The sequence below is a fragment of the Amblyomma americanum genome, chromosome 1 (genome assembly GCF_052857255.1).
Source record: "Amblyomma americanum isolate KBUSLIRL-KWMA chromosome 1, ASM5285725v1, whole genome shotgun sequence".
Taxonomy (NCBI): Eukaryota; Metazoa; Arthropoda; class Arachnida; order Ixodida; family Ixodidae; genus Amblyomma; species Amblyomma americanum.
The window spans coordinates 151,893,919-151,919,705 of record NC_135497.1 but is presented as its reverse complement, the minus strand read 5'-3'; the positions used below and the strand labels follow the sequence as shown (position 1 = coordinate 151,919,705).

At 46.9% G+C, this 25,787-nt stretch overlaps 1 protein-coding gene across 1 annotated transcript; it reads left to right on the top strand.

Moving 5' to 3' along the window:
- Positions 1 to 16,522: 16,522 nt before the first annotated feature.
- On the top strand, positions 16,523 to 23,920 carry LOC144113955 (F-box/LRR-repeat protein 12-like). The gene is made up of 3 exons (XM_077647370.1): positions 16,523 to 16,747; positions 20,869 to 22,645; positions 22,803 to 23,920. The coding sequence occupies exons 1-2, from the start codon at positions 16,656 to 16,658 to the stop codon at positions 21,776 to 21,778; spliced, it is 1,002 nt and encodes a 333-aa protein (XP_077503496.1). The 5' UTR covers positions 16,523 to 16,655; the 3' UTR covers positions 21,779 to 22,645; positions 22,803 to 23,920.
- The last annotated feature ends 1,867 nt before the right edge of the window (positions 23,921 to 25,787 follow it).

Sequence of the window (25,787 nt, the reverse complement as noted above, 5' to 3'; positions counted from 1 at the left end):
TTCCAGGCTCTCCAGGATGGTCATGTTCTTAAGGCAGGGGCAGCAAGAGTCTCAGCGTTAAGAACATGACCATCCTGGAGAGCCTGGAAAGCGCCGCGTTGGGGTCGGCTTTCTAAAAACAGACGCCCATAACGGAGTTTTTGTGACGTAAACGCCACCTATGAAGGACTTAACATTTTCAGCTGCAGCATAGGGAGACCACGTACTACTAACATTCGATATAACGAACGGAATCCACGTGACCGTCAGATTCTTAAAACGGGCTAGAATATTTATCGGAGCTTTGTATCAGCCACGACGCTGGTATCGAAGATGCTGCACACAACTTCTTGAATATGTACAAGCACGGGCACTTTCCACATGCCTACCATTCCTCAAGTAACTAAACCAGTTAAAGAAATGTAAACCGGGTCGTGCGCATTTATGTACTTCCAATTATTACAGAAACTGAACCGTCTCAAACATATACGCGTTTTCTTAACAACATTCCTAACAGTTACATTAGCCTGAGCTTTTCGCAATAACATCTCGCCAATGTTGCGATAAAATCTAAAAAAAATACGTTGTCAATTTCACTCGCACCCCGGCCGTCTGGCAGTTCCGGACCTAAAACGGTGATAACCAGCAGCCAACTCACTCGGTTAGGGAGAAGGCGGCTTTTTTTCTGACGGCAAAACCCCCCTGAGGGCTGAAAAGGAGCGTTCGACGGTGGCTGCCGTGATCGACAGCAACAAAAGATGACCACGAACATCTCGCAACTTGGAGAGCATAGCGACGAAGTGGGAAACAACGAGATGCCAAGATAGAAATGCTGTAGATGACAAATCCTCCTTCGGTCGTCGCAAGGTGTTCCGCAGCACATCTAAAATAATCCCGCGTTCTTCGTTGTAGGACAACTCGACTGCTGGAAGGACTTACCTTTTTCTTCCACCAAACAAAAGGAAGCTATAGATATCGCCTGTGTGCATCTTCACGTAAATGCCCTTATTCGGGTGCTATTAAACAAAATTACAAGTCGTCTGTAAAAAACATTTTCTATGGCTGCGTTTTTATGGAGGCAAAACGCTAAGGTGCCCGTGTGCTGGGCGATGTCAGTGCACGTTAAAGATCCCCAGGCGGTCGAAATTATTCCGGAGCCCTCCACTGCGGAACCTCTAATTCTTCCTTTCTTCTTTCACTCCCTCCTTTATCCCTTCCCTTACGGCGCGGTTCAGGTGTCCTCCCATATATGAGACAGATACTGCGCCATTTCCTTTCCACCAAAACCAATTCTTGTTGTTATTAGGTCTCCACTGACCCACGGAGCCAGTTGTGCGCCTTTCCTTTCGTGAAAATGAACGGCCTTCGCAAAGTTGTCAACGCCAAGGGCCTCTATGAATGCTGTCGGCTCACTTGTTTCGTTTGGTTTTTGAGGAAAGGAAATTGCACTGTAACCGTCTCATATATCTCGGTGGACACCCGAACCGCACCGTAAAGGAAGGGATAAAGGAGGGAGGGAAAGAAGAAAGAGAAAACTGAAAATTGAAAGTTGGATTTTGAGGAAAGGCGCAGCGGCGGAACACCTGTGGCTCAGCGATACTACTGGCGCATGCGCAGTAGTGACTAGGGAGCGAGAGAGAGAGAGAGAGAAATATCCGCGGCAAGGTGTGCGTTGTGACGTCATGTGCCTCCTCAGAGCACCCCCACGGCGAAATCGCAAGTTCGCGGTCGGCAAAAGTTTCGCTTTAATATTTATCACTGTATATAAACCTGGATGCCTCAGATTTGTCGCAAATATTCGCCTTCAAACGTCATGCAATGCCACGGTATAACTTAGCTCACGTGACAGACGTGACTCCAAAGCTTGGTGGCAAAACCCGACGTTCCCCGCGGCGGCTCAACAAGATCCTGCAGAACCTGCTTTTAAACGATTGTGTTTAGAAATCAGAAGCATGACAAGGGACCCCTGCACTGTCGAGCCGTATAGCGAGTTATGCAAGGCAGCTACGAATACTGTACATGCGCGTGCGTAAGAGTCACTTAGCTGGATGCACATTTTCAGCCGTACCTTTCCGGCAGCAGCGTAACGCCTGCGCCCTTTAACTCGAGGGCTGTTCCTTCAACGAAGAGCGCGGATGTGAGCAAAGGTTCAGCTTTTGAACGCCATGGCTCTGCCGCTTCAAACGAAGCTTGGGCCTTTGTGTACGATAGGGAGCTCACAACAGTCGGTAGAATTCTCTTTTACACCTTGCTACAATCAAGCTGAAAGAAATTTCCTCAGCCGTCACTACACAGCGATTGCCGAAAGATCTCCTATTATGACCCCAATCCTCTATCCAGACATTTTTTTTCCAGATCGAGAACCTCAGGCCGATATCTCTAACGTCGTGCCTGGGCAAGCTGTACGAGAAAGTGATCACGAAGAGAATCCAGTCGCACCTGGAGAACGAACAATGGTACCCGGACAGCATGTACGGGTTCAGAGCCAACGTCTCTACGCAAGACGTGCTGCTCCAACTCAAGGAGGAAGTGCTCGAGACGATGCCGAAGGCGGGTGAAAACGTCGTCATGGCCCTTGACATAAAGGGGGCTTTCGACAACGTAAGCCACGCGGCCATCATGGAAGGCATCAACAACACCAACTGCGGGAGGAGAACGCACGATTACGTCAGAGCCTTCCTGAGCGACAGAACGGCGACCGTGGGCCTGGGCGAGCTGAGAAGCGACGTCTTCCCCACGCTGTGCAAAGGCACACCCCAAGGATCCGTCATATCGCCCGTCCTCTTGGACTCGCAAGACGGCTCAAGGAGATCCAGGGCATCCAACACGCGATGTACGCCGACGACGTCACGATATGGGTCACCCAAGGATCACTCGGGGAGAAGCAAGAAAAAATACAGGAAGCGGCAACTTGCGTAGAAAATTACACCAGAGAGAGGGGCCTAAGATGCTCGACGGAGAAGTCGGAACTCCTAAGGGTCGGCAAGCACCCCACCCAAGCGACACTGGAGGTCGTTCTCGAGGTACAGAACATCCCGGAAAAGAACATGATAAGGATCCTGGGCATGTGGTTGCAAGGAAGCCGGAAATGCAGCCACACCATCAGCCTACTGAGAAAGGCGGCAGAGCAGGTGGGCCGTATGATCAACAGTCTACCAAAAGAGATACGGAATGAAGGAAGAAGACACTCTCAAGCTAGTCAACAGCCTAATTGTCAGCCGAGTCGCGTACTCCCTGCCGTACCACGCGACGACCAAGGCGGAAAGAGAGCAAGCCGACACCATTCTCAGGAAGGCGTACAAGACTGCTCTGCACCTACCCAAGAACACGTCGAACGAAACGTTGCTGCAGCTAGGCATCAGCAACACCTTCAGCGAGCTCGCCGAAGCTCTGCTGGGAACACAAACCACGAGACTCACAGGCACCCCTACGGGACGAGCGCTCCTAAGAAGGTTGGGTCGGGACACGAGCGGACTAGTAGACAGATACGCGGACGTACCGGACCACCTTAGGAAAACCATTAACGTGGGATCACTTCCGAAAAACATGGACCCCAATCTTCACGAAAACAGGCGAAAAGCGAGGGCCGAGTACGTAGAAAGAACGCTAGCCCAGTTAGACAATACCGTATACACGGACGCTGCCGTATATCCGCGCGAGAGAGAACGCGTAGCCGCGACGGTAGTGGTAAACAAGGAAGGAAACATGATCACGTGTGCCACGGCAAAGGTCGCCGGCACAGCGGAGGACGAAGAGATTGCCGTTGCGCTGGCGGCAGCAGAAGGCTACAGAACGGGCCGATCTCTCAACGTACTGACGGACTCGAAGGAGACGTGCAGGAACTACACGAGGGGCAGGATCAGCAGAACAGCCCTTAGAATACTCAGCGGGGTAACCTACGCTGAGGAGAAACCCAGGCATAACCTATAATCTGGGTCCCGGGCCACGCGGGCATAGGGGGGAACGAAAGGGCAGACAGCCTAGCTCGAGGTAACGCATTCCGAGTAGGGCAGTCAAATGCACCGGAGCTCCGCCTACAGGCTTGCGAGGGGGGATACGCAGAGACCTTGAACTTGCATAGGGGAGCTAGAATTAGATATCCACCACCACACAAAGCCCTAACAAAGGAGGAAGCGACCGGCTGGCGCAGATTACAGACCAACTCCTTTCCTAACCTACACATACATAAGATGTTCCCGACACAATACAGAACCACCTGCCCTTGGTGCGATGCCACACCTACACTTTACCATATCACGTGGGAGTGCGAACGTAACAAAGCATACCACCAACACGAACACCCGAGTGCGGAGCAATGGGAGTGTCGGCTCACCAGCGGTTAGCTCACGACCCAAAGGACCTTAGTGCAGCACGCGAATGATGCAGCACGACTCAGTGGAGCCCTCGAATAAGGGCCTACCCTTGCTGACGAGAAGCCTCAAGTCGCCAGCGCCAGAGAAAACGACGGAGACTCCATAACCGCGAAACCCTTGAAAGATCCAATAAAGTTTTCACTCACTCACTCACTCACTCCCGCGCAAGACGCAATGAAATATGATGACGGTGTCTGGGCCTGTACCATCGCGTTTCCCGCTGATTTACAGCTGCGCCCCTAACTGTAGGTACTGTCTTTTTGTCAAGCTTACGGAAACTTCGCCAGAAAATTGCTAGAGACACTAACAATTCTGCGCACTGCTGTACCACTGTGCTGTCTTATAGAACGCAGGAAGGTGTACTGGGTTCATACAATTGTTACGGAGGGTCTCCTGTTTCTTTTGGAGTCATGACGCACTTGTATCAGTAAAATCGCAATGCTTAGATATTTGCATGCGCCTTTTAGTTTACGCAGAATTTTAGTTGAATCTGCTTCTGCCTTTTTTCTTCAACTTTCACGTTCTTTCGAGCGGGCTGCTTTCATTGACGACCTCATTAATCATGCTTTCTAGGCAAACTTATGTTCCAGAAAAGACGTAACCGATTGAAATTCCAAGTACTTCATCTGAAACGTTGCTAATTTCAGTCAATTACAACCGCCCAAAAGTAACTGAGCATTTACAAAAGACTGTAATCGAACACTATAACGTTATTTTTCTTTCCACTTTCATTGGCATAAGACATACGATATAGAATGAGTCGGTGCGCCTTCCTTGATCTGCTGTCTACTGCAATTCACATGGTGTTAATTTTCCACAGCAGTCATTTTTCTCACTTTTTGTCGGTATTTTTGCCACGCCTCCTAGTGAAAATATCAGCAGCGACACTGGACTCCCTCGGTGTTATGCTCTGGGGGGAAGGGCGGAGTGAAGACCTTGCACACGAGCTCGCATAGTTATGCAAAGCTTCGATCTTCATATTGGTTCACGCTCTGGGGACACAAAGCCCGAGCTCACTAAACACGACATTCTGTTGTGCCGCCGCGAAGAAATGCGAACCGCGGAACACGGGGCTAGTCACATGCAGGACGCTCGGCCTGCATCTCCGGACATCCTCGCGCGCGTGGCCGTTCCGCAGCCCGACCATTGAGTCTCTATCGCGAACGAATATTCCACGCTAGCACTAGCGTTTGCCACCAAGTTTGTTTCCGGTCTTACAGTGGTGGTTACAGCTTATTTTTCGAATATATAGTAATTGACTGATATAATCGATTGCTGAAAAAATAATTCATTATCGATAACGTTATACATTGAAAAAGTAATCAATACTGTACAAAATTTTTAGAAAGCACAGTTTATTACAAACAATTTCTTTTAACGCGTTACGTACAAAATTTAAAACAATTCGAACAGTTTATTCACGTTTCGGCCGTGGAACGGCCTTATATATATATATATATATATATATATATATATATATATACACACACTCTCAAGCTATATATAATTCTCAAGGTTCGCTTACACCCAATAAGCATAAATACCCACGACAGCAGCAGACTGGACAGCCGTCGCCGTAGCTCAGTTGGTAAGAGCACCGGACGCGATATTCGGAGGTCGTGGGTGTTCGGTTCCCAACGGTGGCATGGTTGTTTTTTCTGCTGCTTTATTAGTAATCTTCTTTAAGCGATTGATTAATATAAGTATTATTAACCCACTGATTAGCACTACACATTAAAAAAAATTTAAAAATAATTATAAACATTCCTCTATGCACCTTGGTTTCGGTGACTGCTGGCTCCATTCCTCCCAGGTGGAGGGCTCCGAGCCCGGCGGGGGAGGATCAGCCGGGCACTCCATGAGTATGTCTGTTAGGGTAGCAGTGGGGTGGAAGCACAAGGAAAAGGATGGTGCGAAGGCACCCGGGTGCATGCAGGGTGTAGGTAGAAGGTGGGCATCGAAGGCCTGACTGCGCGCGACAGACCCGCACCGGCAGAAGACCGCCACCACGCGGGCCTCGGATGCGCTGGAGCGACATGGACTGTCAGGCATCTAGTGCAGTGAGGCCGTGCCTGGCCCTGACTAGCAGCCCACACCAGTGAACATTAAAGTTTTATCTCTCTCGCTCTCCAAGGTGGCTCCATTTCGATCAGAATGAAGCGCAAAAAGACGCCTGTGTGCTGTGCATTGTAACTGCGCGTTAACGAGCACCAGGTGGACGAAATTCATCCATGTCCCTCGACTACGGCGCCTATTTCTCAGTTCGTTCTTGCATCCGCTCCTTCCGCGCTTCTATCACTGCATGGTTGAGCGGCTCTAAGACGTCTAGCTGTGTGTGGCGGGCTCCGACATCGCATCCATTACTTTTCATCTTCGCTTCATGCCTTTGAAAAGAACTAGCTCCCAGTCGTATTCCGCTTTGCAGTTCTCCCCTTAGGCACTCACTTATTTAACCAGTCACTCCTCACATTTATCAAGGTACTTTGAATTGCCCTCCTCAGTTATGGCCTTCAGCCGCCATTTTGCGTTCATCTTTTTTCTGATACGGTCTGAAACCTTTACCTTTCAGGACGGCACACTCACTCATGAGTGCACTCATATCGCCTCATTCACACTAGTGGTGAGTGTGGGTGGACGTGAGTGTGAGTGCGAGCGATTAGATGTTAGTGTGCGTGGTCATGAGTGTGAATAAGTGAGTGAGTGAGTGATTGGCTACGAGTATGACTGGACGTGAGTGTGAGTGGGTGTGAGTGCGAGTTGTCATTGCTGAGTGTGAGTGAGTGGGTGAAAGTATCAGTGGAGATAAGTGTTAGTGCGGGTGAGTGGATGTGAGTGTGAGGAGAGATGAGCGCGAGTGGGCACGAGTGATTAGCTGATGTGAATCGTCGTGAGTGGCTCTGAGTTGTTGTCAGTTGTTGTGAGTGGATGTGAGTGAACGGGAGTGGATGGGAGTGGCGAGATGTGACAGCGAAATTTATTGCGTGCGTTTCGCGACGATCTGCTTAGCTATTTTCATGTTGTTGACAACTAAGGGAAGCAGATATTCACTGCCCAGTGCGCTCGAAGCAGCATAAGGCATCACGCCGGTGTCTTTGGGCAACCGAATCAGAGGATTCCGCTGGAGCGGAAACGGCAATCTTTTATTGCTGTTCGCCTTACTAGTTCACCGCTGGCACGGGCGCAGGCCCTCCGCGGGTGCAATGAGCCGCTACGAGACGTGTCAGATCCTTTGATCGAATTTCGCATTGTCACTGCTGGAAAGGTAGATGTCCCTTGTCACGCTTACCAGACTGCTCGAAATCATACACGCAGAGTTCCAATGCTTTCTGCTGAAACAAAGACTCTCCGCTTCTCGGCAGTAACTAGCCTAAGGTGGGATCTCAAGCATACTGTAGTGGATGCTTAGGTTTTTTCTTTGCCCGAGTGTTTGCATTGTAGAACTCTGTTTCGGCCACAATTTTTTTATTGGGTCGGACCCACGGGAGCAACCTGACCTACTTGGCTCTTGACTGCACAAGCTCGGCTCAAGCCCGGAAACGCACTAAGAACTAAGCGCACTTTTCGGTTACGCCAAAGGTTCTTGTTCCTGTCGTGTACCTGAACGAGATCTCCGTGGCAAATCAAGCATGCCGCTTTTAGTTTTTGTATGCATAGCATCAGATATGCTGATGCCTTGACTTCAAGGAAATAGCCAAGTGGTAGCGTTTAATGCTCTAATCTGCTCCAGAAACAATTGTTTCCTGCCGATGGTGATGAAACGTTGCGGAGATATTCGGCAGTAGATATAAGGTGGCCGCCATATTGACAGCACCCTTTTTTGATTCCATGGACGTACAGTTAGAACTTAGTTCTTATATACTCGAGAAAGGGATCTAAAATGTAATGCCTCTGTATTGTAACCTTTTCGCTCGAGAAAAAACTAGAAGAAAAGCAGGACAATCGAATGAAAGCTAATAAGAAACAAGCTAAGGACGACAGTTTTCGTTTGGCCTGAAAGTGTCGTGCATGCGAGTGCTGCTGTTCAAACTACCAATACTGAGAAAGCAGCGAAAAAAAGTGTCCTACGGACATCATAGCCAAAAATGTGACGAGAAGAGAACAGGAGACTGAGAGAGGGGGCAGGAGCATGAAAAGGAACTTTTCATGGACAGGTCGAAGGGTGCCGGCATGTTGGACACTAGACTGTGCTCTTAGAACAGGAAAGAGTTGAGGATTAACCACCCCGCCGCTCTCCCCACAGCCCTATAAACCGTTTCTTTTTAGGGCCATGAAAAGCATCCTGTCAGCATCATGTACGCGAAACGCGCCACCGGCAATTTGGGCTGCTGTGGGCCGCCCTGGTAGGTCAACAACTTCATACTAGCTTCCGCTGCATGTGTGCAAGGCGTGGTTCTGATTTGTAGCGCACAATCATCGGCACTGGGCGAGTAAAATAGGCTTGTGAAATGCAATTTTGTTTTATCTTTGTGTTTTCAATAGTACAAATGGTATAATTTCTATCTGCACGCTCCAATTTCAGCAATTCTACGCGCATTGATATCTGGACAGCATGAGGAATCCTTCGAACCGGATACTACTATTTCTTTCATGAACTTCTAGATAAGGCTTCTTCCCAGTAACGCCCTACGGTTTCAGAAGGGCAAGTGCTACAAAATGGTTTACTTGTTGGCTGCATGCGAATTCTTCCACGAACGACGTTTCTTCGACCAACGACGCGTCGTACTGCGGGAGAATAATTAGGTGCAGTATTGGGACCCCTTATGCCGAAGCTGATGCGCACGTGGTTCCGCATGCAAAGGCCTCAAGCGAGAACAGCGCGCTGGTTTCTCAAGCCTCCTTCACAGAGGGACTTTCTGCACCGCAGACAACTTACTGCGTGGCAGCCATGTCCACAGATCGGTCACACATAGCTGCTCTGGCTAGACGAAGCCAGCAATGCTCTTAACTATGCCCCAAATTAAGCCCAAGAGACTGATGTAAAAGGAATGATAACGGCCTCTCCCCTTTGGATATTTTTTTCCGCAGTGCAAATCTATACTTGGGACCCACTGCAGCCATTTCCTTTTTCGTGAGGAACTCACTCAATCTTTTCAGAAACACTCTTCGTTTCCTATACGCCGCTAAATGTATTCATAGTCCTCACTTACGTGCAATGTGCTCACGCAGGCTCACGGACACCTCATTGTCTACGAAAACTTAACGTTGGCACAGTAAAGTTTTCATGGTTCTGTCAGAAACTGCTCGAAGGCTCGTTGCACACGAGGTTCTCCGTCGGCGACGGAGTAATTACGACTTGCAACAACGGGAGGTAACGAGAAAATGAACTGAAGTTTACATACTGCGGATTTAAAATAGGAGAAGCATATTAAACAGTTACAAATAAAGCGGATATGGCTAACAGGGAAATCTTCCCTCCACGGCACAGCCGAGAGTGCAGGGCATCTAAATCTAGCCCAGAACGACGAATTGTGCTCCCGGGCTCTGTTATCAACCCTCACGTTCAGTAAGTATCCAATAGCAGCAAGCCTCAACACGATTGGTTCCTTGCTGCGAGCAACCCCCTTCAACTTTAACAGTATCAATATCTCTTCCCCAAAACACAAAATACACAAAAAAGTCATCAAATTAGTTACATCATCCGATGCACAGAGCGATCTTCGAAAAAGCCATTGGCTCGCCGAATCGCGCGTCCCGCCCTAACTCTTTGATAGTGCACATGGAACCCTCTCTCAAAGTAAAAAAGCAAATCTAGACTGGCCTCAGAGTCCCTTCCGGCGCCTGACTAAAACACATTCAGTTATTATCCCTTGCGGTTAGCATGCTTAAGACAATAAAGTAATCCGGAAAGGTCACTGCCGTGCAATCTGTCATTCTGGGGGTTTGCATGATCCGGACAAAAGTCATATCGAGTAGGCTGTCGGGCTGAAAACCGGCTGTCGGGCTAGGAGGTTGAGTTAAGCGACCGTCGAGTCGACTGCAGAGGGTGAGTTGAATCGGCCCTACCTTTACAAGACCCTCGAAAAAACCGGTTTTCTGGGCTGTGGGGATAACGTAGGGGAGCGTAACCATAAACTATTTCGTCTACTACGAGCACACTTCGGTGCCCAATATGGCGGCGCCCGTGGACCTGATTATTAAAAAGGTATTCATAGTATATTCTAGTGAGTGAGCAGCTGCGAGTGTGAGTCAGTGGCTGCGAGTGCGCTTGGTCAAGAGTGCGAATGTGAGAGCGATTGGTCACGAGTGTGACCAAGCACGTCAAGATGGCCGCCGCACGCTACGAGAACGTGTGTCCTATGTCATGCATGCACTGCACTTTCCCTTGTGGAACGCTGTTACGTAAGGTGCAAGTCGTTGTCTAGTCTTCGGAGTCAATCAGTTTGTGCCTGTGCTTTCCAGCAAGACATCAAAGAAGGATAAATCTGTACGGGCTGCACAGAACAACCTAACGAGAGTGCAAGACTCTTTCTGGCAGTACTTTTAAAACACCCTTTACCAATTAAATTCATGCTGGTCACCTCACGTAGGACGCAGGTATCGGAAATTTCTGCTGAAAAGGAGTCGCGCAAGCTGGTCTTACGTTTAAAGTGTTGTTGCTCTCCTCCTCGCGGTACTTTAAAAGGTAAAGTGCTTGCACATATCGACCTCTGAAGTGTGGCAGATAGGCTTTATTTGTATACATCGCTGAAGGGTGCCCCAGGAGAACCAGGAAAACGCAGAGCCTGAAATGAAACGAAAGCATGGTGAATATATGTCCAAGTACTGCACACAAGGGACAATGATTGGACGATATAAAAAATTGCGCACTTCTCTCTTTTGCTTACTGCGAAAAGTGAGAACAATAGTTGTACCGCATCTCTACCCCCTTACAACATCCGCTGGAACCTACACAGAAGATGGTGGGAACTCAGCTCTGTACACAGTCCGCCACTTCGGTACGGAAGATACTCTGAAACGTGACCTGTAGATTCGATGAAGCCAGCGCCTCTGTGCATGCGGAGCACGTCTACGGCTCGGGGCTCAGACCACGGCCGGTCTCGAGGCGGCGCGCGCTTTTCTATTTACGGCCTTCGCAATGGGGTCCGTTTCCGCCTCCCGCCGCACCTTGGTGGGGTCGCCACTGCCCCACCGCTCCGCCGCTGCGACCGCCGTTCACGCGGAAGGAGACCGTGCGCTCACTACCAGTTCGGCCCGCGTCAGTGGTAACCGTCAAGCCTTTATATATTTTACCTCTTACGCTCTACGCAAAGACCGCTAGTCAGCCCGTTTGCCATGGGAGAAATCTGAAACAACGGATTAACGTTTGCGTGCTCTCTCCTTTAGCCCGAGTGTGTATGGTCGAATGTATGCTTCGAGCTCAGACGTCAATACGTTATACCCTCATATTTGGCTAAAACGCACGTCTATCAGCCTCTGTAGTTCGCCTTCCGGCAGGTCTGAATGAGTGTGTTGAATGATATGCGACGTGTAACAGTTGGATGGCAAGCTTCAGAGAGTAAATTATTCTGCAGCGCAAATATAGCCCCTGAAATTTCAAGCGCAGCTGCTTTATTTTTGCACAACAGCGACATTAAGAATTCGTGGTGCTCCCCAGGAAAACGCATCATGTCATTCGCGAAAGCAACGGGTACAGACGAAACCCAACCCTGGACGCAGGAGCAGAGCATGTTGCACGCACATGACGTCCAAGATCACCGCTGGGAAAGGCATTTTGAAGTTTGGCGGCGTCCCACGACCGCCCGTCCCACCCGCAGATAACGCAAAATTAAGTCAGTTGTTGACAGTAACTGTAAGCACGAACTTCCAGCAAAGCAAAAGCAAAATTAGTTCGGAACTGCAATCTGTCTCAATAAAATCGGCCTTCACCAGCGAACAGAATTATCTGAGAGGCGATGACTTCCAGCTTTGCACTATTCTCCTGCATTTTTGCAGCCTCGTGATCGCTTTCGAAAAACCTCCCGAGAGCATGAACTTTCCTCACGTCATTCAGGAAACGAAGTAGCACCCCACAAAGAAGTTTTCCGCAACCTAAAGGAGCTCCACTAATAAACCTCACCGCAATGCGCGTTATACCAGCTGGCTTAGCTTAAAATGTAAGGAACTAATAATTAAGATTTGCAATGCTTACATGTTAATAAAAGTCCCTGAATTTAAGGGAATAGAGGGCATTGGACATTAAACTGCATATTCTGAGATCTTTTACAAAGATATTTGAACCAAATATTTTAGGCAGCTTCAGGACACGCCGCAGGTTGAATATACGTGGACAACATGCTCTTTGTGGTAGCTGAAGTCACTCACTGGACGTACATAATTTCTGAAATTGCAATACTCAGTACGCGTCAATATCTGTGGCAGCATGCGCAGCTTGTACTGGTTGCTTCTGTTACTGTCTAGTAACGTTAGTCAGGCCAGAATGACAAGAAAGCTTGCGCCCAACTCGAAAACTGTTTATTGGGCGAACTCGTGTCTCAAACAGAGCGGCGCAGCGATAAAACAAGTGCTCAGAGGTCAGAAGGACGGTTGCTCTCGGCCTCGCAAAATTTAAAGGTGACAAGGAACTTGAAACATAAGACGCCTAATGTGCTTGCGATAATTTTGAGCATGAAGGTAGACTTGCGCGCGGCTACAGTCATTCCAGAGAAATATGGTGGCCTCTCGTTTGACAAACAAAAGCGGAAATTCCGAGTGCCATTGGCTTCGAGCAGAGAACAATGCTTCTTGACACTTGCACACACATTAGTAGTTAGTTTCCTTTTGAGCTATCCATACCGGCCTCTCGTTTAAGAAAACTGTGACGTATACGAGGGTGAAAATAGTAAAGCATACGACAGCGTTGAGCACTCGACTCTTTTACTAAGATTACAGGAACTGAACTTTCCATGCTATTATGTAGCCTGGATTTCTGCTTTCTTGAAAAATAGAGAATTTTACTGCTGCCAAAATGGTGTTTCCTCAAGGAGATTTCCACAGACAAGAGGTGTACCGCAAGGATCAGTTCTCTCACCTGTTCTTTTTAACATTTTTCTAAGCTCAATTCTATGCATTCAAAATGTGAACACTTATGTGTACGCCGACGATATTGCATTTTTTTTGCAACAGCAGGTGACATTCACACTCTTTATCGAACCCTGCAAAATTACCTCAATGTTCTTGACAACTGGTTAGGAAGAATTCATCTGTCCCTTAATGTGAAGAAATGCGCATTGTTAGTATTTCCAGTTTCTGTTCCTGTAAATATCTGCCTGTTCTATAGAAATATCATAATACTTCAAGTTCAGACGGTGAAGTATCTCGGAGTAATATACGACTCTACTCTTTCCTGGCGGCCACACATTGAGCAACTTTCTGCACAAGGAGTTCGGGCCATTGGTATCCTGCGTAGGCTTTGTAGTGCAAGCTCAGGCATGAGAAGGCATACACTTCTAATGATTTATAAAATTACGTCCGCCCAATTTTGGAGTTCGGGTGTGTTTTATTCTCAGGAGCTCCTGCCTATAAACTTCGCCCTCTTGTGCTGTTGGAGCGTGAGGCGTTGCGCCTTTGTCTTGGGCTTCCAAAATATGTCGCCAATGCTGTTCTGCACCTTTAGGCGCGAATGCCATCGTTATCAGCTAGGTTTCGCCTTTTAACAGTTCAAACATTTTTTTAAATTGTGCGACTCACCTCTTCACGCTTCCAGTATAATATTTCTTAGTCAACCTTCCGCCTTTTTTAGTGCTGCCTGGTCTCATTTTCATACCCCGCATATATGTTACGTGCAGCCCCTCCTTGATCCCATAAATATTCATTTCACAGATGTCCGCCAATTGTATAACAACTCATCATCTGTCCAGATTGAATTCGATGACATTTTCCCATCGAATGCAAAGCTGCAGCCCTTCCCGCTTCTTCAGTGTCTGTTGCAGGACCACCTAAGGTCCTTTCCCTCTCATGTTCTTATTGCTACCGATGCCTCGCAAGATCGCGAGAAGGCAGGTGTGGGAATTTTTTCGCCTTCACTGGATTGGTCTTTTTCTCTCCGTCTTCCTGACTTCACTCCCATTTTTCTGGCTGAATTATTAGCAGTAATCTTAGCCTTACGAAAATTAGAAACTACCGTTTCCCAGGTTGTGGTTATGACAGACTCTCTATCCATTTGCTCTTCCTTATCCTCACCCACTGAGTCTCGGGCATTACGCCTCTTTAAGTTCCTGATTCCGCTCCATCTAACTTCGGTAAGGTTGCTTTGGGTACCAGGTCACATGGGTTTTCACTTAAATGAGGTTGCAGATTCCTTAGCAAGAGCCTCTCTCTGCGGCCCAATTGTTGCTGTCCTGCCAACGTGTGCATATACAGCTGCGGTGAGGTTTCGCAGCTACACAATATTTCAGGAATTTGCTGCCTCGACTCTTACATCATCTCCCGAATATCAGCATCTTCTGCATCCTTGGAGTAGCAAAGACTGGCGCTCACGCAGACTAGAGGTCTCTTTCACGCGCTTGCTTTGCCGGGTTCCACTTCTAAATTTCTACCTTCACAGATCTGGCCTGGCGGCTTCCCCACTGTGCCCTTTTTGTGCCGAACCTGAGACAATAGATCATTTCCTGCTGTTCTGCCGCCGCTTCTCTCATTTGAGGAAGCGTCTTTTGCAAATTCCATTTCATCAACTGGGCTTGCCTGTGTATTCCGCGGTTGTTCTTTCCATTGGCGCTTCTTTGCTTGGACGAAGCGACAGGAGTGTGCGCTCTGCTGTGCAAAATTTTCTTCAAGAAACGCAGCGACTCCCATTCTAATTCCTTTTTCCCGCTCTCAGTCAGTACGACGTTGGAACATTACAGGCATTGTATGCTATTATGCACATTAAGTCATTGTCCCGTCTTCGATCCCCAATTTAACAGGACCCCTGACCTTGTGTCTTCCAATTTATCAGCCCACATACTATTACCGCCCTTACAGAAATAATTACGGGAAAAAATTTTTTTGCCCTCCTGCGGTCATTCCCACGTGACTTCTGTGTAAATGATGCTGTAACACTACGAAAATTTCAGCTTGAGTAGCGGAACCACCTTTATGTGCTTCATTAGTAATGCTTAAGCCCGGTTATTGTATTCTTTTAAGCTTTCACGCAATTTTTTTCCACACTTAAGGGAACGACTGTGTGCTGCACATACTCATCTGCCTGCTTTGAAGTCATTTTCAGCCTGTATGCAAAAGGAATGAGAATGATGCTCGACAAACTGTCACCGCTACAGCTTTAGTTTTCCTTACCTCAATGATGCTGGAGGCGTCACGTTGTACCTTTCCCGACAGACGTTTACGCTGTCTTGCTGACACCGCTGTGACTAGATAGTGCGCCAGTGCACACGGATGTCTCGTCGAGAAGCCCGACACATCCCTGGAGTTTGCTGCTCGGCCGCGCGAACACCTATCATGTCATCGACTCATCACGCGCGCAAAGCCCACCCGTTCAGCGACGTTCACTGCTGGCAATCGCACCTCAGAGCTCGACAGTTCGGCACTGCCTTTCACCGCAATGCATCCTTGCACAGCCACATCATACGCCTCGTCAGATGATTGCACAGAAGAGCTGTCTAGTCAGAGATAACTCGAAAGCGTCGTGGTGCTATCGAAAGTCGCTCACCTTTCACAGTTCTAGGACTTAACAAACGACGAATAAATGCAACGATCAGAAAAACTCGTTAAAACCGTCAAAACGCACCGCCGACGCCGCCATCACCACGCTGCATTAAGCGCACGGACCGATGATTTCTTGCTGCGAGCGAAGGGTTTGCAACGGGAGAGCAGTTAGCGCCCTTATGGTGGTGGTGGTGGTTGTTGCTATGCGCATTTAAGCTCTGGCTAATAACCATGGAGGAAGGAAAAAAGTTTTCCTTCCTCCATGCTAATAACGCTCTAATCCCTTGCTTATTTCACATGTGCCGTTATGCCGCCGTTTCATTGCATTGTGCAAAGAATTCACCAGTTAAGCTGAGAGAAGTATTTTACGGCGCACATTTAAGTGCGGAACAGTTTGTATTATTATATTTATATTGTTTACAAACTGAATAAAAAATAAAATCTGTAAAAATGAAATTTTGGTGCAAATATCGAATTTAGCGGTTTTTAGCGAGTTTTGAAAGTTCCTGTTGCGGATTTTTTATTTTTGAGTTGGCAACACTGGTCGCAGCATTCATTCGCGAGAGGGCGCCACGTAAAAATGTGATTTTTGTCTGTTATCTGCTTTGCTCTCGCTTTTGTGTCTAGAACTAATTTTGTTCTTATTCACCATGTGATTTTTTTTGTGTACGTGGAACCAGTATAATGACAGCATTCGATGCAGATGCACTGCCCGACGTGGTACTTCTGCACATCTTTAGGCTGTTGAAGTTCTCTGACCTATGCAAAGTTGGAAGGTGGGTAGTCAGATCAATCGTTTTCGACTCGCCCGCATGTCTCGTCGAGGGCTGCATTGCGAAAGCTCGCTTAGCACCGAAGGCGAGATTTCAACGAAGACACAGTGTGCCGGTTAAATTACATCCCTAACTGTGGCCCTCACGAGGGTAATGGTAACGTGAAGCATTTGCGTGCTTGTGTGTTCCTGTGTACAGCCTTTGTCATAATGCCTCAACAAGGCGTAGTTCCGATCTTATTAGCCTGCCCTTGTTCGCCTTCTGCGCACGATTTTTGTGGAAGCTGTGCAGCTGTTATGTTATCTTTTGGCGTCGTATTGTTGCAGAACCCAGCAATACATAAGTCCTCGTGAAAGCCAGCTCTGCCAGGTGCTCGTAAATGTCAACAGGAATGGTTTGCTTCTTGCTGCAAACATCACTTGTCAGCAGCAATCGCGTTCGCATCACCAATTAAAATAGACGTAATTCAGCAACGTTTGACCATTTTCTAACAGCACCTAAAGGCAGTGGGAACAGGAGGCTGGCTTGCATATGTGAAAATAAATTGTGGCCAATTTTCCAGAGGAAGTGGACGCAACCTTTGCGCCTCGATGCCGCACGAAAACACCGGGTGACATGATCCTGATTTCTGTTTTCGTTTATGATGCCGCTCAGCATTTGTCTTCTGCAGTACTAAATGGTTATTGTATGTAGTTCATTTTTAGTCAAAGAAATGATGTTTTCGACATTTTATCTGTGACGCCATTAGATACCCAGGATAGCCTTGGTGACACCTAGGTGCTGTCGCCAGGTTAATTTCCTAGAAAAAAATTTAGAGCCAATACAGAGTAGCTCCTCAGTGTCGGGAAGTTTGGGCGCATTGCATGTGCATGCAAGCCATATCTATTATGTGGCCATAAATGATGGCATGCATACATTCCTTGCCCACTAAGTGTTTTGCAAAATAAAGCAGCATTACATTTGGCATGGGAGGAACAGAGAGCTGGGTGATTTATTGTGGAACATCGTGGTAAAACACCACGGGCTGATGAATGTCAGATGTGCACTTGGAAAGAATTCATGCAACTGGAAGGCATGCTGAATGAAGGTTGTAATGCTCACGAATGGCTCATTAAAAGGCAGATATATATGCTGTTACCTTGGAAGCTGTTACATGCCAGCCTGCTTTAGTTTCTTTTTTTTTTTCATTTCTTAACTGATTGCATGAATTAATGAGGTCCAGCAATTAACAGCAGTGGCCTGCCCCCTTATTTACAGCAGCTACTTTTGAGCATGGCCCACTGTCTTTCTGTTAAACCTCTTACAGCTCACTTACCACAGTGGTGGGCTAGTGGTTTGAGCATACGCTTTGCATGCGGGAGGTGCGGGGTTTGATCCCCAGTGCCGCTGGGCACACACTGAGTGCAGGCTTTCCCCTTGCCTGATGCATGGCTTACCTGGGGTGAGATGTTTGCGAAATGTGTCTTTGACCCCTTCTTCAGCAGAGTGAAAAGTCCGTTGTGCCATGGCACTCTTCGGCCACAGCTGCTCTTTTGCTGTAAAAAATTCATAATCGCACTGTAGCACGCTTTTCTGCCTTTTTTTTTTTGCTGCTCTTTAAACTGCACTCATTTTTCGTGTTCACTGAAGTTCAGAGAAGAGCACTTTCTCTGGAGTGGTAGCTTGATTATGGTCTGACTGTGAGTGACTCTTTGAGCACCTTAAAGCTTGTAAGCAATGAAGTCGTAACTGAGTTCCCCTTACATAAAGTAATTATTAGTACAGTTGATCCTAGTTCTTACTGAGCTAGTAGTGCAGTTTGAACGGGTGTGAAAAAATGTGTTGTGCCTCATAAAAGGACATCCTGAATATTGGTATGTGCTTACAGTGACTGCTGTTCTATATAGCAAGGTGCCATTCCTTCTGTTATTGTGTGGGCCTGTGCAAGAACACATGGGTATGCTACAGCCAAGCTCTACCATACCCTTGTATTCGTTCTACCATTATTGTCATTATCCCATGAAAATACCTGCATATAGTGCTACTGTTGGCAATGCAGTTAAACCTCTTTATGATCAAGCAGTGTAAATAATGGGTATTATGTATGAAGTAATGATAATTCCTCTGGAATCTCTTTGTAGAAACTGCGTTTAGTGCTGTGTTTTAGCAAGGTTTTTTCTAGTAATGTATGGGGGGCGTGCACTTGGGATTGGCTGTGTCATGGCATTATGGTGCGGCGCCACTGGCCACCAAGTTTGTGGTGCATGTGGCAGACGAATTCTTGCTCACTAAGCCTACTTACTTTCTTTGCAAGTTGCATTCAAATTGCTACTGGGAACTGGCTTGGGAGATCTGGTTGGTATATGCTGCGTGTGATAGACCCATGAAGTTGTGCCATATATGAACGCCACTCAGGATAGTCAGCTGTGCTGAATGTGGCGTCTTGAGCCAGTCGAGAAACGGGTGAAATGACAAAAATTAGCTGTGGGTTTGGTTCCTCTCGATTTTACAACTGATGCTCAAGTAACATTTTGAATGCTCTGAGCACCTTTATGACTGGGCTTACTAGATTGTCAAAAATAGTTTGATGGACAATCTACGGTCAGAGGCAACTAAAAAATATATTGGCGTATTCTGGTAGGTCTTGCTATATGGTCATAGGAACCAGTGAGGCACTGGCAGTTTCGTCACTTTATCCCTTTCTGGCACTGTTTATGTAGACACAACCTGAGTACTATCTAATCTCCCTTACAAGATAAAATGCACTGAAGTCTGAAAAATCTTGTATAGAAATATACCAAGTCAGGCATGCGAAATGATTGGAGGAATCTTTTTGTTTAATGGATGTCTCCGTATTTCACGGTAGCCGTGGGATCGATCGCTCCAGTGTGTGTCAGTATTCGTTTGCTTGTTTTCCAAGCAGAAAGCTTTAAAGTACCTGAAATGTATTGATTTGTGTACATAACTACACATGACAGGAATGAGTTGAAATATATTTGAGACCTTGAAAGTAGTGCTGATGTCGTGAATATTTCTGATGTGGATATATGAGGACACGACAGAAATGGTATAATTAATCAACGGGAAAGGTTTGAATTTTTTGTGAAATCCTGGCATGCTCCTTGCCAAAACTGAAAATATGAAGAATTTCCCGCCACTTGATCATAATATGCACTTGAAAGGGTTGTATCTTAAAGGGATGCTGAAGACAACTTTGTACAGTTATTGTTCTTGGTAAAAAAGCAAAAGATGCATTTATCACTGAGAAAATTGGATTTAAAAAAACTTCTCACCAGTCGATTGCATTTATCACTGAGAAAATTGGATTTAAAAAAACTTCTCACCAGTCGATTCAAGCTTATGACATTCTTACCGTAATGGGCAGGTTTCCACTTCTGTGATGAAAAGTATAAAATTAATGCACTTTAAACCAGACGGGTACAATTTTTAAATTATTGTGCGGACTAATATTTTACTCCTTGCATTAAAGTTTAGGAGAATAATGTTTGTTCATGCTTTCGTATTGTGAACATATCGTGCACGAAAGTGTCTGTTGGCGCCGCTCAAAGCAACGCTAGCAACCTTGGACAACGCTCAAAGGTGCTCGAAATCTCGGTAGAGCGGTAGAGCTCTGTGCTGCTCTGTTGACCCATGGCCATCAGAACTAGCCGTGTAACAGTACTCGATAGCCTTTGAGTCGATAGACTATCGGTTCAAGGGCCTTCGAAAGGCCCACGGCAGGAATATTACTTCTCTAAGTCTCGATGGGTTGAAAGACGAAATTGTGGCAAGAGGTAAAACGAAGTTCAGGAAGTTGCCAGTCATGCACTAAAGATTTGTCGCTACGAAATATGCCTGTGTTCACTTTGGTTGTTTGGCAAACTACTTTTTGGACATGGACTTAGCGTGCGCAAGCAGGTATGCTAGCTTTGGCAGCGTTGACTGCTATGTACGAAGCAGAGTGTAGTTGGCATCATTTGTGTACTCACCATGTGCGATGTAACCACGGCAGCTCTGCAGAAGTACACATCTAGTGAATTTGAGGAACCAGTGTGTTTTTTTGTGTGTGGTGCAATCATTATCTGCCACTGTGTCGATGGCCCTGTTGAGCCAGTTCTGAGTGCAGTACTTTTTGCAATCACCAGGGTCTGCCGCCGTTGGTATGGGCTTTCACGGAGCCAAGCCCTGTGGACTTGCGTGGATGCCAGTGCGCCTGAGATCAGCTCAGTGCAGATGGACAGGCTGGCCTCGGTGCTTACAGACTCTGTCCGCTGGCTGTACGTGTCAAGCTTCTTGCACTGTGGCCTCTTTTTGTCTCCCGGAGCTCTGCGTGACCTTCGGGCCCACTGCCCATATTTGTCCACCCTTGTCATTAAGAGTGCTCTTTTGACGACTCTAGATGACTTTGCCCCAGTCACCGTGGGGGACTTTCCCCCAACTCTCAAGACCCTTTCTCTTCGCCATTCTTTCTTTCAAGTGGACCAGTTCTTCTCACTTCTGGCCATTCGTAACCTCAGTATTCTTGACTTGAGCTTTTGCTGGTGTGTTTCGGATCAGGACATCCCCTTCGTCACGCAGCTCCCAAATCTTCGTGAGCTTTACTTGGAGTACTGTGAGGACATCCGAGACACTGGCGTGGCTTTGGTTGTAAGCCGAGGCCATAACTTGAAGACCCTGGCCCTTGATGGTACTAAGATCACAGATGAGGCTATTCGCACCATCGCTGAAAATGCACCAGCACTTGAAAGGCTGTATGTTGGTAGCACTGCAGTTACTGATGTAGGTGTTCTACACCTGTGCAAAGGGAAGTGTTTCTCTTTGCAGGAGCTCTGTCTCTTCAGTACAAGGGTAACTGTGCAAACAATAAAAGTTCTGGTTGACATTTTCCCACAGCTGCAGTGGTTAAACTTGGAGCACACGCTCATTGATATTGGGGACAGTCCCCTGATTGTTAAGCAAGTGCCCCCAGGCTGCACAGTTCTGGTAGATGGGGTACGTTTTCATCTTGGGGTTGGCTGCAACCATTCCGTGGACCGGTTGCGGCTTCAGGATTGAAAATGGCAACCTTCAAGCGTGCCTCAGGTGTGCTGCATTGAATTCGCTCAAATAAGCTTTGCTGTCCTAGGCATGCAACAGGGCTTCAATGTTAATTCAGACATTTGCAACACTGTAGTTTAAACTCATCCTTTGTGTGCCCTGTGTGTAATGTTGGTACTATTTTACTCAGAACAGAACTAGTTTGTTGGTTGCAACTATCTTAGTGAGCCTTTAAGATAGTTTGTTGCTCTGCTTGAGCAGTTAGATATAGCAGCAGTATAATGGCTAAAAGAGCCCTGATAATTCGTTCAGATCAGGATTAACAAAAATATCGCTGATGATATCTGTGCCTCTGACCACCTGGTCAGTGAATATTGCTGCCGTACATCAAATGTAAAGAAACTTGCAGGACATTGAAAAGCATGTAGACTTAACATTGTGCTGAGAAGAATAAAGTACCACCATCATAGCACACATCCCATAGTGTCCTCAAATATGACGCTACTGTTCTCGTGGGCATGGAAGAATGGCAAGCTGTAATTTCTGAGCGATGATGTCTGAAAGCTGACGGCGGCCTCCTGGGCTTGACATCTTTCGCATGAAATCCAGCTCACTGAATGCAGCGTAGGCTAAAGAATTCTGCTGCATTATTACATGTACAGGAGTAGATTGAAGCATGAAATGCTTACAGGCAGATCGGTTTTAATCAAGGTGATTCTGATTTTTAAGCATCCATCTTAGTGTATAATGTCAGTGACTCTACTGTGTGACAGACATTATAGTTGTTCTTGTCTTTTAAACTGTCACTTTGTCAAGCTGCGGGTGCTGTTCATTCTTGTAATCTATAATGGTGAAAAAGTCAGACATGGTTGGCCACTTGCAAGAGTGGCAGATCGGGCTAGTTGGTAATTTTCCATAATGCGATACAGCGCGAATAAAGACGGGGACGAAGCGAGACAAGACACCACAGCGCTGTGGTGTCTTGTCTCGCTTCGTCCCCGTCTTTATTCGCGCTGTATCGCATCATGTTGGCCACTTGAAGGCTTATAAAGTCCTGTGCTGGAATGGGAACTGAAATCACCCAGAACAGGCAGCACATTATGTGCTACTATCATGAAAGCAATGTTCTGCCAATATGACTGCGACCTGCAGTGCATATGCATAGTATCGTTCTAGAAATACTAGAGGGAAATCTGGCTCTGAGGTCTGCTGGTGCCACCCGTATGGCCGTTCATCCATTACGGGAATAATGGGATCTACACAGATCTCTATTGAGTTGGCCTTGAACATCTTGGGTCATCTTATACTGGATATTTAAGGTCTGATTTATCACCTTAACTCATACATTTACTAGTAATGCATGTAAAGCACTCTCTCAAGTATGCCTGTGTGCTGTGCGATCTCAGCGAATGTTAAATAACTCCAGGTGATTAAAATTGATTCAGAGTCCTCCACTACAGTGTCCCTCATAGCTGTATGTTGTTTCAGGCTGTTAATCCCACAATTTGCAATGTAATTTTTAAAAATTTTCTTCTGCTTTAAAAATAATGAAAGTACTTATATTTACTAGCACATTAAAAATTGTCTAAAAGTATAGATTAGATAGAGGTAAAAAATGGGCTAAACTTTGAAATAAGTGTTCTGCTAGTAAAATGGATTGATTATCCTGTGCTGCGATAAGACAGCAAAATTGATAAGGAACAAACAAGACACGACAAGAACATTCCAAGTCAACTGTACTAACCGTTGCAGGCGCTGGTTGTTTTATGTTGATTCCAAGCAACAATTTTTTGCCTAAATAGGATATCCAGGCCTCAAGACAGCCATTAGTTTTGCAACATAAAGCACAAACCGTTAATTTTCTACAAGCATATAAAAAGTTGTGTACAAAGCCTCACAGTGGTTGGAAGTTGTAACACCGAACTACCAGGATTTGTTAAACAGATACCCTGATTGTGGAATCACTTTTTTTTCCGGAGATGTACATGATGTTAAAAGCCAAGAAAAAATTACTACTGATGGCAAAACCTCTGCATGAGAATGACTAAAGACATGCTACCAAGCTCACTTTTCTGAGAAGCATTGTTTGCTGTTGCTGTCTTCGCTAGTTGACACAGAAGAACCACCCTAGCTGGAATATGAAAGGTGCTGAAATCACATGAAACAAAGAAATGACTGCTAGGTGTAGCACTTTCTCAGAAAAAGCTGCGAGATTGCCTTATGTACAAATATGTTCATATAATAAACTGCACATCTCCAACCAAAATTTTAACTTTAGCCCACAGGGGTGACTGAGGGCAGTAGCTAGCGTGAAAAGTCACGCTGGTGCACTGCAGGAGGGAGGTGCTGAATGGCAACTTTTTTCCTTGGGTTGAAGAGCAAAGTCCCTGGGCATATACTGGGGGCAGGTTTCCTTTTGTGGGGTTGATATTGTTATTGTTGGTGTGGTTTGGATATGCCAGGATTCCAGAAGGAGCCTCTTGTGGTAATTTGTTTCAGTTCCCAGGATGCTGGTTTCTTCAAAGTTGATTCTATGGTCAGAGATTCTATGGCTACTGGATTCTTTCTTTGAAATTTTTGGTTCCGCCGCCCATGTAGACATGGAATTTGGTAGACAATGCCTTGGGCTCTTCCTCTGCAAAGCGCAAAGTGTTTGTGGGCTTGTGCACAACCTGTAGAGGGCAATCCAGTAGCCGACCATTCCCAGGACTCTGACCATAGAATCAACTTTGAAGAAACCTGCATCCTGAGAACCGAAACAAATTAGCACAAGAGGCTCCTTCTGGAATCCTGGCATATCAAAACCACAGGGAACAATATCAACCCCACAAAAGGAAACCTGCCCCCAGTATATGCCCAGGGACTTGCTCTTCAACACAAACAACGAAAAAAAGTCCCCATTCAACACCTCCCTGCAGTGCCCCAGCGTGACTAACAGCCTAAACCCCCCTCTGAGGCACCTTTCCCACCACCTTTTGGGACACACAGCTGTCAGCTGTCCTTCTTTTCACCCCCCCCTCCCCCTCCCCTCCATACTTAAAGGGACACTGAGGAGAACCCTATCAAATTTTTTGTGTTAGCAATATCTAATAGTTCCGCATTTCATGGCTTTGTTGACGCTTGTCCGGGAGCGAAAGATGCATTTATTTCAAAGAAATTTGGATTCGAAGTTGAAAAAGTTTTTCCCACCGCTCCGATTCAAACTCGAGAACTCTTATGACGACACAGAACGGAGTGATGTGAAACGTGACGTAAACGGACACTCTGTGATTTCTGGCGGCTAGCGGTGCGGTCTAGCAACTGCCGAAATGAAAGCTACCGCCGCCGCACGTTGAAGGCATCTATCGGGGGTCGCTACCGTCGCTTCGTTTACGTTTGCACCGGCGTCTTGCCAGCGTTACGATGGATCCCGTTCCCGAACCCGACGACGTAGTTCTAGCAAAAACTCTGGCCTGCATTTCAGCGACCTCAGCCCGACAGAGCGTGCGATGCTTTTGAGGGAGCACGGTTAGGTTAGGTGCCAGCGGGTGGTTTCCCCGTCCCCCAGAGAGCAGCAGCCGTTGCAAACTAAATATTATAACCGCAGTGCGGGGAGTCGCAAGGGGCCAGGACAAGGTCGGCGCCTTGCGCCCATCGGAGGCTGGCCGGGACTTTGGGGCCAACGGATTGTGATTCCTTGAACGGCGCGGTTGCACGGCGCAGCAGGCGGCGTAGAGGTCTCCCACGGTTGCAAGGGCCAAGTTATTTATTTATTTTTTACCACAAAAAACAAATGGGTGCTCGAGGGCGGTCGCGTTTAAAGTCGGCGGCTTGAAACCAAAGCTGGCGCACGACGCTTCAACGGCTTCCGCTAGATCCAACGGTCCACTGGATCTGGCTCTCTCGCCAACTTGCATGTACCTTCAGATATGTACAGCCACCCTGATTTTTAATAATATAGCGCGAGCGTCGACTGAACTGCTGGTGAGCGCCTTATAACGGCGATAAGCGTGCAACAAGGCGAGAGTTCGCGCACGAGCAGGAAGAA